Source organism: Ascaphus truei, chromosome 1 (assembly GCF_040206685.1).
Source record: "Ascaphus truei isolate aAscTru1 chromosome 1, aAscTru1.hap1, whole genome shotgun sequence".
NCBI lineage: Eukaryota > Metazoa > Chordata > Amphibia > Anura > Ascaphidae > Ascaphus > Ascaphus truei.
In genome coordinates, this window is record NC_134483.1 from 81,539,613 (window position 1) to 81,555,451 (window position 15,839).

The following is a 15,839-nucleotide window of genomic DNA, read 5'->3' on the forward strand; positions in this document are numbered from 1 at the left end:
GATTTAATGCAAAGTTGGACGGCCTAAGTAAAAACTGATGAATCAGAGTGCAAGTCTGTAACCAATTTTTTTTATTATGACTTAAAAAATGGAAAATTTGACTTCATAACTTTCATTTTGTGTGATGGGTAATATTTTTACGTGCTTGTTTACAATGAGCTTTAAAGCCTGCTCCCCATTTTTCATATAAAACATTTTTTACCTTCCCCACAGAATTTAAACAGTGTGGTCCTCAGGTGCTGTAACACGGGTGCGCAAACTTTTCGTGCTGTGCTCATCCCCCCCCCCCCCGCCTGCTCTCCTCCGTTGCCGCACCCTCCCCCCTTACTTCGGTGCGGCGTCGAATGACGCCGCTGGGTCAGGTAATGTCTAGTGACCCGTGGTGGCAATTGACGTCACGTTACCATGGCAACCGTGACATCACATGACCCTGCGATGTCATTTGAAGCCGCGTTGCCATGGTCACGCGTCCTGAAGCCGACTGAATCTCTAAGTAGAGGTTGCAGAGGCCTCGCGCTGTCCCTCGGCATTGAATTTAAATGCCGTGGGGAAGAGCGCGGGAACTCTACATACAATGTAATCTAGAAATACGGTGCAGGATATTGGTATATAGTCACATCACGCTACCTTGCACTGCTTCCATACAAATGCCTCTTCCCTACATGCCATGGCTTTAACAAGCCATCTATACATAGACAAGTAGGACATTTAAGAAAAACCTGCACAAATCAAAGAAAATGTATTGAATCAATTGAAAGCAATATGTTTGTGTAATGCGTATATTGACCCCTCTGCATCAAGGTCAAGTGGTAGCATTCTGGAGCAGAAAAGTTGTATCAGAGGTTCCCAGTAAATGTATTTTTTTTTGTATATTTTTGTACCAACGTTTGGATTAATGCCTGTAAAATATGCTTCTGTGACAGAGATAAGAAGAGAGACAAAGAAAACAAAAGTAAAGTACGGGAAAAAGAGCGGCCAAAAGAGAGAAACGATAAGAGGCGCAAAGAGAAACAATCAAGAAGTCCTTCAAAAAGCTACACTTCTGTCAAGAGGTCTCGTAGTGTTAGCAGGTTGGACTGTTTCTAATTGTATTTGTTTTGTATAGCCGGATTGTTGACTTGCATTTTATTTGTAATTTCCGTTTTCATAGTTTAATGTTAACGGCTGATCTCAAGTCTGCATGAGCAGATACTGATGTTCATTTTTGTGTATTAAAAAAAAAAAAAGGCATAATTCATTACATTGTGCGTTTAACTTTTTCTCCCTCTCTTTTTCTCCCTCTCTTCGTCTCCCTCTCTTCCTCTCCCTCTCTTCCTCTCTCCCCGTGTATCTATCTATCTATATCTATATCTATTTCTCAAACCGTTGTATGTATGTCTCCCTGTCTGTCCTGTGTCTCCCTGTCCCTAGAGGCAATCACATTGGACCTTTGGCCCGTCACTCCGCCTCAGGCCAATGAGATGGTTCCCTTGGCCCGCCCGCCCACCCCCGCACACCTCATTGGCCTGAGGCGGAGTGACGGGCTAAAGGACACACACACACACACCAGCCGCCACCTCCCGCCCAGGTAAGTCAGTACAAAATGCTGCCTCACACCACTGCGCATCCCGCCTCAACTTATGGCACCAGTAACTCTCCTATTTCAGGCGCGCAACCTCGCGCCTCAGGCCAGGACCCAGGCCCACACATGGCGCCTCCGTCAACGGGACGACACATCGGGGGACCAAGCGGTCGCCGGGGGGGGGGGGGGGGGGGGGGCCCAAGAGCGAGCCCCGAGCCAACGGGGGGGGGGGGGCGAAGAGCGAGCCACGGTGAACGGGGGGTGGGGGGCGAAGAGCGAGCCCCGAGCCATCGGGGAACCAAGAAGGGGGAGCGGCCAGCCGCCGAGCCAGTGGGGGAACGGACGCCCGGACGGGGGGGGGGCAAGCGGATACATAAATTATGACAATACATATGCCCCCTGCTCTCCACCCCCCCACTACCCTTTCCCCCCCCTCCGCTCCCCTTTCCCCCCCCTCCGCTCCCCTTTCCCCCCCCCTCCGCTCCCCTTTCCCCCCCCTCCGCTCTCCCTTCCCCCCCTCCGCTCCCCTTTCCCCCTCCGCTCCCCTTTCCCCCCCCGCTCCCCTTTCCCCCCCTAAGCTCCCCTTTCCCCCCCCGCTCCCCTTTCCCCCCCCCGCTCCCCTTTCCCCCCCGCTCCCCTTTCCCCCCCCGCTCCCCGCCTTCCCCGCCTCTGCTTTCGCGCCCACCCACCTCTGCCTTTCACCCGCCCTTACTCTGGCCGCCTCTGCCTTTCACCCACCGCCTCACAGCCGCTGCACGCACTCAACAGACACCCGCCACACGACACACACCTGCTGCCTCCCGCCCCTACGCACCGACATCACTGACCCACCGCCTCACACCCTAGCAGGACCCCCACTCACAGACAGCACTCACAACCCACGCGCCACCTGCCGCCTCACACCCTAGCAGGACACACGCCTCACATTTTTACATCTGTTATGTCACCAAAATATGTCCTTAAACCAAAAGCTCTCGAAGGAATTTCCTTAAACCAAAATATACATTGTACTGTGGTGTGTTTACAATAAACCATTTTTAAACAACAACATCGTATTACATTTTATTCCATCTTTCTTTTCAACATTATTATCCAACCTTTACAACAGTCACCTATTGTTCCACGATTTATAAATAATACTACCTATTAAGCATTTACATCCCGGGCAACGCCGGGTCTCTCAGCTAGTAATACATATATATATATATATATATATATATATATATATATCTATACATCTATATCTCACTCACTGCCTGTACCACCTCCCCGCTGCTGGTGCATATCAGGGCTCAGAACTGACATGGGGAGGCGGGGGAAGTTCTGCGCTATGACCATTTGCCACAATCTGGTTTAGTAGTTATTTTTTTTTTTTTAATTGCTTCATTCCCTGGCTGATGCTGTATGAACATGTATTAGAACTTTTTTGTTTTGTATTATGAAATCAAATGGAGGGTCTGTATTTCGATGGAATATGTCGATCAGGCTTCAATTTCTTTGTCCGTGATTCTTATTTTTGTGCTTATTTTAGGAACCATTTTATGGGGAGATTTTGTTTGTTACATATTCGAATGAAGGTTCACTTTTCCATTCTTGTTCTGTACATCATGATGACGGCGCAATTAAACTATTTTGCTAAAGAAATGCCTCTACTTTCAGGGAAAGGCGCAAAAGGAGGAGCCGAAGTCTGTCAAAATCTCCGAAAACCTCCAAAACAGTAAAGAGGTCTTCTAGATCTCCTTCTCCTAGGAGGTATTCTTAATAAATAGTTTTGTATATCGTTTAGTTCACTTCAATGTTCTAGTAGCCATATTGGTCCTAGAAAAGCATATATGTATTGTAGAATTAGACATATTAATGGACCTACATCAGTTCTTCGTCTATTGCACATAGCTTTTGAAAGAGGCTCTTTTTAAGGTTCTTTGTAGTTTACATCGTACAGTTAACTATATGTTCATTACAACAGAAAGCAGGCTGATGATGAGTCGCACAGCCACGAGAATCCAACTCCCAAAGGGACCGGAAGGTATGAAACAAAAGTACACACTCCAATAATGCAATAGGTCTGGTTTAATGCAGGATGGTGCAGCTACAGGACAACACGAACGCACCTACGCGTTTCGTGCACTAGGCACTTTATCAAGGTGACAAATACACTCATAGCTGCTAAATTTATACTCACCTGAGTTGTATCTCGCGCTGCCGGGTGTGACGTCATCAGCCCGCGTCTCAACGGGTCGCGGTGACGTGGCGTGCACATCCATTGGCTCGGCAAGTCAGGTGGTATGCTAATACTAGCTTGCTATCTCTTTTTTCTAAAATAAACTTTATTAACAAAGAAACAAACACACGGCGAAATAAAAACATGTTAAAAACGGGATGAATACTGTTAAAGCAGCGAACTGGCATGAGTAAAGTCAGTCATAAAGTCAGTATAGCAAAATGATTATATTAATATAAGGGGTAGGTTTGTAATCATGGTGTTATACTTCTAACAACCCCTATTGAAATCATTATTGAAATATATACAAACATATACTGACATATGCTCATGCAAACAATGATGGTTATTTTGTAGTTCATGGAGAGAACATATGCATAGTTCAAAACAGTACATTAAAAATTAACTGTATAATTATATAGTTATAATACTAAATCCTATCTATTTAGTGCAATAAATGTTCTTATAGTAACATATACATATACATAGAACTATTGTGAAATGACCCTTCATCTGATGTTGATTAATGTGATGGAATATAATCCTGGAAATTGATTTAAGACATACAGGTATATATGATACAACATATTATGCGAGTATAACTGATGGAAAAGAGCATGAACAATGGTTGGGAAAGCAAACAATAAATTTGAATTGTTTTGATATATTCATATCTAAAAACTAATATATAATGAATAAAGTAATATATAATGAATAAATAAATTAATTAAATTAATGAATAAATTAATATTAATGTGTACCTATTGTAATGATTGATTAAAGAATAATTGATTGTGTTTATAAACAAATGGAATTGTTTAAAAATTAGTGAATGGTGATTTATTAATAAATCATTTTAGAAATTGACTTATATCCCAATCAATGTTCATGCCAAAAGGTTCTCTGGTTCTCAAGGTAAATATCCAGTAGGATTCACGTCTATCCAACATCTTTACTCTATCCCCACCCCTAGGGGATACAGGGATGTGTTCAATACCTTGGACTGAAAGGAGATTCACATTACCATGGGGACAATTTAAAAAATGTTTTGGTACGGGATGGTTTTGGTCTTTATTACGAATCAATCGAAGATGTTCTAGGACCCTAATTTTTAATTTTCTTGTTGTCCTCCCGACGTATTGACGTCCACATCCACACTTGAGTAAATATATACGATATGTGTGGAATTACAGTTAATAAAAGTTTGGACGTTGTATGTCATCCTTGTGACTGTTGATGTAAACATTTTATTTTGATTCATATAGGTGCATGCTTTGCATTTAGTGCACGTGTACATTCCTTTTGGTAATGGAGATTTTATCTCTTCTCCAGCCGTAAATAAACTGGGTTATAGTGTATTTGCTATTGTTTTTGCGCGTTTGAATATAATGTTAGGACCCAAAGACACATATGGTTTTAACACAGGATCTAGTGATAAAATATTCCAATGTTTTTTGAAAATGGCTTTAATAGATTGTGCTTGTTTGCTAAAGGGTGTAATGAAAGATGGGCTATAGTTGGATCTGTATCCCTTGACAGGTTTTTGTCTAAGAAGACTGTTTCTGTCCATGTTGTAAACCTCTTTTAGTATTCTATCTAAATCAGTTTTTTATACCCTCTTTGTTGGAAACGAACATATAACTCATTTGACTTCACTTTAAATTCATCGTCATTAGAACAATTGCGGCGGGTTCTGATAAATTGGCTTTTGGGTATCCCCATGAACGTGGCTTGAGGATGGCAACTGCTTGGTCTTAAAAAAAGTGTTACGTGAATTAGGTTTACGGTATAAATGTGGTCTGTATAGAAAGTGCTGTGTCAATATATAAACATAAATCTAAATAACAAATGTGTTGGAAGTGATAAGAAAAAGTGAAAGAGAGATTAAACTCATTGTCATTAAGTGCAGAAATGAATTCCAAAAGTGTGGTGATGTCTCCTTCCCAAATAAACAGAAGATCATCAATGTAGCGCCTATAAAACATAATGTGCTCCCTATATTTGTTCATTTCTCCAAACACGTGTAACGACTCCCACCACCCCATGAAGAGGTTGGCGTATGATGGGGCAAAACTTGTGCCCATAGCCGTTCCACGTGTTTGGAGATAATGAACCCCATTAGACAGAAAAAAATTGTGAGTGAGAAGAAAGTGAATTGCATCCAAAAGAAAAGTGACTTGTGCTGGTGCTAAATCTGATTGATTGAGAAAGTGACGTGCCGCTGTCAAGCCATATTCATGGGAAATGATGGTATATAAAGATGTGACATCTAATGTCGCCCACACCATATTCTGGTTCCATACAATTTGGTCAAGAGTGGTTAATAAATCACTGCTATCACGGATGTATGAAGGCAATTGTTGAACAAGGGGCTGAAGGAAAACCACGTACCGTGAAACACCATCCCCCAAAGAATCAATGCTGGAGACAATTGGTCTCCCTGGAGGGGAGACCAATGTCTTTATGAATCTTCGGGAGATGGTGAAACACGGGCGTGGTTGGCAGGGGATTATACAGGAAATCAATGTCATTCTCATCTAATACTCTTAACATAGAGCCCACATCCAGCAGATTCTTAAGATCTCTTTGAAATTTAGTAGTGGGGTCAGAAGGTAGCACAGCATAGGAAGTCAAATCTCCAAGTTGGCGCATGGCCTCCCTGAGATAATCATCCCTATGCTGTACTACCACCGCCCCACCTTTGTCGGCATTTTTAATGACCAACAATTTGTTAGTTTGTAAATCTTTTAATGCATGTCTTTCATTTATTGTTAAATTATCCTCGTGTTTGAAAACATTCTGAGTAGTGAATGAGAACCCTTTTTGTAGTAGTCTGAGATCTCTCTCTACAAGAGACTCAAATGTAGATAGAAAATTTCCTTTAATGAATGTGGGAAAGAACACTTGTTTTCTCCTTAAACCTGTTTTATAGTTACCCAAAAAATTCTCAGGGTTGAATTCAAGATCTTGAAATCCTTGAATCTCCTCCATATCCTGAACCAGACACTGTTCCTTAAAAGAATTGATGTTAATATCACAATTTACATTGGAAGAAATACAATCATCATCAAATACTACATCACTATTAATCAACTGATAATTTCCTTGATTATTTTTGTCAAAAATATAAACAAAAAGGGTTCTCATTCACTACTCAGAATGTTTTCAAACACGAGGATAATTTAACAATAAATGAAAAACATGCATTAAAAGATTTACAAACTAACAAATTGTTGGTCATTAAAAATGCCGACAAAGGTGGGGCAGTGGTAGTACAGCATAGGGATGATTATCTCAGGGAGGCCATGCGCCAACTTGGAGATTTGACTTCCTATGCTGTGCTACCTTCTGACCCCACTACTAAATTTCAAAGAGATCTTAAGAATCTGCTGGATGTGGGCTCTATGTTAAGAGTATTAGATGAGAATGACATTGATTTCCTGTATAATCCCCTGCCAACCACGCCCGTTTTTCACCATCTCCCGAAGATTCATAAGACATTGGTCTCCCCTCCAGGAAGACCAATTGTCTCCAGCATTGATTCTTTGGGGGATGGTGTTTCACGGTACGTGGATTTTTTCCTTCAGCCCCTTGTTCAACAATTGCCTTCATACATCCGTGATAGCAGTGATTTATTAACCACTCTTGGCCAAATTGTATGGAACCACAATATGGTGTGGGTGACATTAGATGTCACATCTTTATATACCATCATTTCCCATGAACATGGCTTGACAGCGGCACGTCACTTTCTCAATCAATCAGATTTAGCACCAGCAAAAGTCATTTTTCTTTTGGATGCAATTCACTTTCTTCTCACTCACAATTTTTTTCTGTTTAATGGGGTTCATTATCTCCAAACACGTGGAACGGCTATGGGCACACGTTTTGCCCCATCATACGCCAACCTCTTCATGGGGTGGTGGGAGTCGTTCCACGTGTTTGGAGAAATGAACAAATATAGGGAGCACATTATGTTTTATAGGCGCTACATTGATGATCTTCTGTTTATTTGGGAAGGAGACATCACCACACTTTTGGAATTCATTTCTGCACTTAATGACAATGAGTTTAATTAATCTCTTTCACTTTTTCTTATCACTTCCAACACATTTGTTATTTAGATTTATGTTTATATATTGACACAGCACTTTCTATACAGACCACATTTATACCGTAAACCTAATTCACGTAACACTTTTTTAAGACCAAGCAGTTGCCATCCTCAAGCCACGTTCATGGGGATACCCAAAAGCCAATTTATCAGGACCCGCCGCAATTGTTCTAATGACGATGAATTTAAAGTGAAGTCAAATGAGTTATATGTTCGTTTCCTACAAAGAGGGTATAAAAAAACTGATTTAGATAGAATACTAAAAGAGGTTTACAACATGGACAGAAACAGTCTTCTTAGACAAAAACCTGTCAAGGGATCCAGATCCAACTATAGCCCATCTTTCATTACACCCTTTAGCAAACAAGCACAATCTATTAAAGCCATTTTCAAAAAACATTGGAATATTTTATCACTAGATCCTGTGTTAAAACCATATGTGTCTTTGGGTCCTAACATTATATTCAAACGCGCAAAAACAATAGCAAATACACTATCCCCCAGTTTATTTACGGCTGGAGAAGAGATAAAATCTCCATTACCAAAAGGAATGTACACGTGCACTAAATGCAAAGCATGCACTTATATGAATCAAAATAAAATGTTTACATCAACAGTCACAAGGATGACATACAACGTCCAAACTTTTATTAACTGTAATTCCACACATATCGTATATTTACTCGTGTGGCTGTGGACGTCAATACGTCGGGAGGACAACAAGAAAATTAAAAATTAGGGTCCTAGAACATCTTCGATTGATTCGTAATAAAGACCAAAACATTTTTTAAATTGTCCCCATGTTAATGTGAATCTCCTTTCGGTCCAAGGTATTGAACACATCCCTGTATCCCCTAGGGGTGGGGATAGAGTAAAGATGTTGGACAGACGTGAATCCTACTGGATATTTACCTTGAGAACCAGAGAACCTTTTGGCATGAACATTGATTGGGATATAAGTCAAGTTCTTAAATGATTTATTAATAAATCACTATTCACTAATTTTTATACAATTCCATTTGTTTATAAACACAATCAATTATTCTTTAATCAACCATTACAATAGGTACACCTTAATATTAATTTATTCATTAATTTAATTTATTTATTTATTCATTATATATTACTTTATTCATTATATATTAGTTTTTAGATATGAATATATCAAACATTCAAATTTATTGTTTGCTTTCCCAACCATTGTTCATGCTCTTTTCCATCAGTTATACTCGCATAATATGTTGTATCGTATGTCTTAAATCAATTTCCAGGATTATATTCCATCACATTAATCAACATCAGATGAAGGGTCATTTCACAATAGTTCTATGTATATGTTACTATAAGAACATTTATTGCACTAAATAGATAGGATTTAGTATTATTATAGCTATATAATTATACAGTTAATTTTTAATGTACTGTTTTGAACTATGCATATGTTCTCTCCATGAACTACAAAATAACCATCATTGTTTGCATGAGCATATGTCAGTATATGTTTGTATATATTTCAATAATGATTTCAATAGGGGTCGTTAGAAGTATAACACCATGATTACAAACCTACCCCTTATATTAATATAATCATTTTGCTATACTGACTTTACTCATGCCAGTTCGCTGCTTTAACAGTATTCATCCCGTTTTTAACATGTTTTTATTTCGCCGTGTGTTTGTTTCTTTGTTAATAAAGTTTATTTTAGAATAAAGAGATAGCAAGCTAGTATTAGCATACCACCTGACTTGCCGAGCCAATGGATGTGCACGCCACGTCACCGCGACCCGTTGAGACGCGGGCTGATGACGTCACACCCGGCAGCGCGAGATACAACTCAGGTGAGTATAAATTAAGCAGCTATGAGTGTATTTGTCACCTTGATAAAGTGCCTAGTGCACGAAACGCGTAGGTGCGTTCGTGTTGTCCTGTTGCTGCACCATCCTGCATTAAACCAGACCTATTGCATTATTGGAGTGTGTACTTTTGTTTCATACCTTCCGGTCCCTTTGGGAGTTGGATTCTCGTGGCTGTGCGACTCATCATCACCCTGCTTTCTGCTGTCTACTTACCTGGATGGACTGCACGCCCTGGATGTCTGGAAGTCCTGCAAGCACTAAGGTAAAGGGCCGCAGTGCCCCAACATATATATATATGGATACCTGTGCTGTTGCTATTTACATATTGGTTACTTGGCTGGGTTCACATAGTGTTTAAGCTGTGGAGGTCAAGTGGACCCCACTAGACACTTAGCCCGTGCCACATACATGCCATATTATTCATGGACTCTCCATTGTCATCCTGATCATTTATATATGCTGTGGAGGAATTCTCTCCAATTTTGGAAGCATCACACCTGTTCTACTTTATATGTTCATTACACCTGTCATGTCTGTTAAAGATATCGGTCTACAATAAATTTACAGTCCTCCTGGGAACCTATTAAATACCTCTTTAGAATGGTGATCTCTCTTAACCACACTATCATTGCTAATGTGCTTTATTTAGTTTATTTCCTGGAGTCTGATGCAATTCTTGCTGACCGTTGCATCTTCCCCCAGAGGTGAAAATTAATTTTGATTGCACTTTCTCCACACATCCTTGTCAGAAATACTAGATTTATTAATGTGCCTATGGAAGGCCCATGGTTGTCCTGAGAGAAGCACAGGAGTAGCAGTTGAGGAACATTTGTGAGTAGGAAGTTGTCATCATGAAGTCAACACAACACTCCTTGTTCCCTCTCAATTACATAGAAAGTTCACAGAATAAGCTTGGAAAAGGTTCATCTCTTGTTCACTGCTTAATGGACTTAATTAGAAAGTTATGCATTCCTGTGTTTTTTTTAGCTGAATTAGACTTGTTCTAATTGTTCTGCTTGATAAGTATATGCGGAAAAATCTGAATTAATCCTAATTTCTAAACACATTGTAAGACTTGTAGAATGGTTCACATTTTAAGTCCAAGTGAAACCCCTCGTTCTTAAAGGGTTGTTGACTATAGCAGCAGTGGGTATGTCTTCTGTAATAGACTAAACATTTTTCTTAGCAGAAATAGGAAAGAAAAAAAGAGAGGCAAAGACCGGGACCATAGCAGTGAAAGAAAGGAGAGCGATCGCTCAACATCCAAGAAAAAGAGTAGTAAAGACAAAGATATGAAAGATACGACTGATAAATACAACACTAAGCTAAAGGTGAGTAGTGACTGTTTTCCCACACGTCCCATTATTGGGGATATTGCATAATTTCCATTGATTAGTTCTTGATTCCCAACTGTGGCCTCCACAGTTTAACATTAGATTTGGCGTTTCCACATCTCATTAACACATTTTTTCTGAAACAAGTGAAACGACTACTTTTCTTGTAATATTTAGTGGTAACGTGCATTCAAATAATGGATGGCAAATCCAATCACATTCTCTATTGTAAAAAACTACTGTTATGGACTCGGACCAGCTATGAACTTGTGCTAAAACTTGCACAATGTTTTTAAAAACTATTTTCCGTCCCCTAACAGGTTTTCATTATTTATCGTAAACAATAAGAAAAGTAATTTATAGTCTTTGATTCTGTGATATTGCCATTAAATAAATTGGTGGTACAGTCTCAATTTTGTTCACTGTGACAATACGGCTTCTTATAATGTGGTCTACTATTTATATGGCGTGCCTGCGCCATTGACATCCATTCCAAATGTCTCACAGCCAGTGATGGACATGTCTTGTTTTCATGTTTCAGCCCCCCCACCCACCTTTTTTATTATTATGTGTAGTATTATCTACCACCTTTGCAGCTCCACTCCATCTATTTTCAACCTCTGTCTGTGACATGCCTGCATATGTTCAGTACGACTAAAACACGTCCACCATCCCCTGCTCACATCACCATATTCCATGGTCTAGCTTTTATAGTAGTTCTTGGGGGGGGGGGGGGGGAACGAGTTAAAGCTGCAGTTCAGTCAATATCCTGCATGTGTGGTTTTTTTAATAAATCAGTTTTGTAGTAAGAAAAAATACTTTTAGCATTTTCTGTTTTAAAAAAAACAACTTTTAAAGACCAATTTTCTTGTATTCTATTTTAACAGCCATTTGCTAAGGCACTGCCCCTTCATGTCCTGTCACAAGCCCTGGCACACCCCTTTGTCAGCCCTGCCCTCCCTCTTGCACTTGTCAGTGCAGCAGTGCTCATGAATATCCATGAGCTTCCACTGACAGACAAGCTAAATATAAACAGATCCCTTCACTAATTATGTCACCAAATTTCGACCTATCAATACATGGAGAACGAATTGACCTGCAGCTATACAGTTCTTTAGGTAATTAGAGATTGCACACATAAAACTATTGAAGTAAAAAAATAATTAAAAAAAAAAAAAAAAAAAAAAGACTGAACTGCAGCTTTAAGAAGCCTATCCAACTTTATTTTCTACAGTTTTTTTTCCACCACCTATAAAAACACCTGGTTCTTACAAGGATACATAACTCCACTTTGCTGTGGTGCTTTGACAATTCTCACTTTATCGCCTTCACTTCTGTGTCTTTCTCTCACGGTTTAATTGCAACATACTCCTGATTTACCTGTATGTATGATTGCAATCTTATGTATGTTGGTACATAAGCACGTATCTTTCCCATTATAATATACTGTACTAGGAAATATGTTCATTATTCTCATTCCTAATATAAATATCAAACTCATGAATCCTCCCTAAATAAGTTAGAATGAAATACAATCTTCAATATTTATTTTATTGTATCATTTAACGTGTGCCCTTTGGATTAGAATATATTTGAGCTGACGTGGGTGGATTTCTATTCTTTATCCCATGGGCTGTCAGCAGTTTGAGTCTATAATCGTTAACATTTTAGTAAATTACAATGACACCTCAACAAGAGAGGCCTTGCTTTTGTGATTGCCTTAAGGCAGGGGTGCGCAAACGTTTGGCCTTGTGCCCCACTGCTCGCGCCCCCCTCCCCATACCATTGTTCCGGAGTCAAATGATGATGCGGGATCATACGACATCACCTGACCCTGCTGCGTCATTTGTTGCCATAGCAATGGACGTCATTTATCGCTGCGTCATCCACAGCCAAGGTAAGTGAGTTAGAGACTTTGCGCGCTCCCGACATTTAATTTAAATGCTTTGGGGAAGAGCGCGGGGCCTCTACAACCGCCGCGTCTCCCCAAAAAAATCCTGTGCACCCCTGCTTTAAGGCATACAGATGTAGCAAGACTTGCTTACTGAAATCCACAATTTTGTTGCATTCATCTTCTGCATTGTAAGATTAAAGATCGCTCCTTAGTTCCTTAGCTCCTGCCTTCATAAAGAGACGATTGCTTTTGGTATCTGTTAGCTAAACTCAATCCTTTTTATTCTGCTTGGTAGGAAAAAGATATCGTAAAAGAGGAACAGAATATTGTGGCAGAAGAAGTTATAGATGACAAAGGCAAACACAGCAATCAAGGAACTCCTCAACACAATGGGAACTGTCGAATTACTGATGAAAGTCCCACGGTGAAGATGGAAGTGGCATAGGAGCAAGCTTTAGGTCCCTTGCCCTACTGAGAACTCGCAGCCAAAACGACGTTCATATTTGTTTAATACGTTTCTCAAACAAAATGATATGGGCATTCTGTGATGTCCACAACACAACCTACTCGGCCGCATTATTTTCAGTAGTTTATTTTTTTTTGTGTGTCATTTTACCGAAGTAATGGACAGCATATGGACTCGTTATCAAATAGGCAGATACTATTACAACTGTTTATACTGTAGTTAAAAACTAAAGCGTTTCCATCATGTTTATAAACACATTTGTAAGAAAAACGTGCTTATTTGCCAGCATATATATATATATATAATTGTTTTCCATTTGTGTTTGTTGTATTTACGACTTTAGGAAAACTTGCAAATAAGCACTACCAGTCGTTAAAATAATGCCAGTTACTGAATTTTATATATTTTCTTTCTTTCTCCCACCCCCCCAACCTTAATGTTCGCAATTGCGTGTGCTGTTGGACACAACCCATTGTAAAGAAAGATGTAACCATTTTTAACCCAGTAAATTTTGCAGCAAAGAATATTTGCAACTCACAAATTAACTGTCAACCTATGCTTTTAACATGCATAAACTGTGAAGAAAAAAAGTTATGTACTCAAGTTACTTTATTCCCTGCAAGAAAGAAACACTGTATTGTATACTATGCAGATAATGATTTAAACAGATTGTCGTTTGTTTTTTTTCAAAGCTAGCACATCTCTATTTTTAATTGGACTAATCTGTGTCTTCAGCGTACAATATTTTCATTCTGTCTAGTCCGATGAAAATGTTACAGGTGCTGTTTAAACAAGAATATAGTCTGTTGTTGAACACATTGGAGCACAAGGTAAAGCTTCAGTGCCTTCTTAAAGTGTGGTGTGCTGTTTTACATAACTGCTTCTTATAAGGATTTTGTGATCCTGTCTAAAGTAAGTGCGCATTAAACACTACCACATGGACACCTATATCAAAAGATCTGGCTACCTTTTGAATTCGATTCTGAGTGATTTGGCATTCTTGAATGAATGTGTGTTTTACCATGAGGCAGCAGGGAACAACCTGTCTAGGCTGAACCTAAATCAGCAGAATCCTATATATGGTGCAGACTTGGTACTAATCAAATTATGTATAGTATTGTGTACTTGCCACTCTGTTATTGCACATGCATCTGTAGAGTTTGTGGTTGTGACATGTCTCTACCATCAGCAGCCATGTTATACCTTGTATGTCATTGTAACCGTAGATGGATTATATCAATGTAGTCTGCTTGTTCTTACATTCAGGCACAATCCAAGTGTTTTTGGATTGTATTATAAAAGGGAGTGAGATCACAACTGGGGAATTGCAGTTATGGGGCAGGGTTAAAAGCCCATTCCCCAGAGTATATACTGATTCTCCCAATACCATCGCGAAGCAACTCTGAGCCTCCTGAACTACCAACAGCGAAACGCGTAGAGTGACCTGAAAGCGTGATCTGGAGAGAGGAACTCCTGATGACGCTTACGTGCGAACAAATCGGTGTGACCGGAAGTGACGTCGGAGGTTGACTGATGCTGATACAATCGGAGGCTTGTTTAGACTTGGGAGCGGTGAGATCGCGACTGACTGCATAGACATCGTCTGATATACCCTGCCTGTTGATCTTTTACACAGTGTAAGCCTCCATTTTGTGAGTGTGCACTAAATATATTTTTCGTTGACCTGCACAATGGCTCTGTCTTTCTCTCTTTGAGATCCAAAGGACTACGTGCATCATACCATCCAGAGACAACATTGCCACTGTTGGATTTCTGCTTTAAATTATTTCTTAATTGTGAGTAGGAAATTTATAGCCTTTCACTTTTACATCACTGGTTATTTTTGCATTATTGCACTATGTAATTTTTTCTCTTGCATGACTTTCACCACCGCTCGCTCCCCTGTGGTTTGGAGAACTTTTGTTTTGGCAAGACTTTTGAAACAGTCTTTTTGAAGGGTTGAGTAGAGGTCCTGGCTTCTTATTTTATTATTTCACATTATTACACTTTATCTTGGGGTGTAGACCTTTTGTGTTTGCACCTTATCATATCACTATTTACGATATCATTGTTTCACTTGCACCTGTATCGTTGGGTTTACGGGAGTAAAGAAAAAGGAAGGGAATGGTACGCTGATAAAATAGACCCTGAAAATAGTTAATCCAAACATGTGACATGAACTAGAGGGAGTAACTCAGTGGGTAAAAAGCAGGCTGGTATTATTATATGAAAGGATTGATAAAAAAGGTCAGTTCTAAAAAAAAAAAAAAAATAATGTAAAGGTTGGTGTCCTTGGGGTTTGCCAAAAAACAAATGCTGCCTTAAAAATTCTAAGGATAACCAATCCTTAGTATAGAAATTGAATCAAGAGAAAAAAAGGCGCAATAATTTG

The 15,839-nt window shown here is 39.6% G+C and overlaps 1 protein-coding gene across 2 annotated transcripts in view; it reads left to right on the forward strand.

The window, feature by feature from the left end:
* The window catches only part of SREK1 (splicing regulatory glutamic acid and lysine rich protein 1), a 45,882-nt gene extending 31,581 nt beyond the window's left edge, over nucleotides 1-14,301 (forward strand). Inside the window, exons 10-13 of one of the 2 annotated variants that reach the window (XM_075590379.1) lie at nucleotides 924-1,070; nucleotides 3,221-3,313; nucleotides 10,943-11,084; nucleotides 13,277-14,301. In XM_075590379.1, coding sequence (XP_075446494.1) covers nucleotides 924-1,070; nucleotides 3,221-3,313; nucleotides 10,943-11,084; nucleotides 13,277-13,426 — 532 coding nt within the window. In that variant the 3' untranslated portion in view covers nucleotides 13,427-14,301. Of the gene's footprint in view, nucleotides 1-923; nucleotides 1,071-3,220; nucleotides 3,314-10,939; nucleotides 11,085-13,276 lie in introns of both variants that reach the window. The other variant, XM_075590369.1, reaches the window with a different exon arrangement.
* The last annotated feature ends 1,538 nt before the right edge of the window (nucleotides 14,302-15,839 follow it).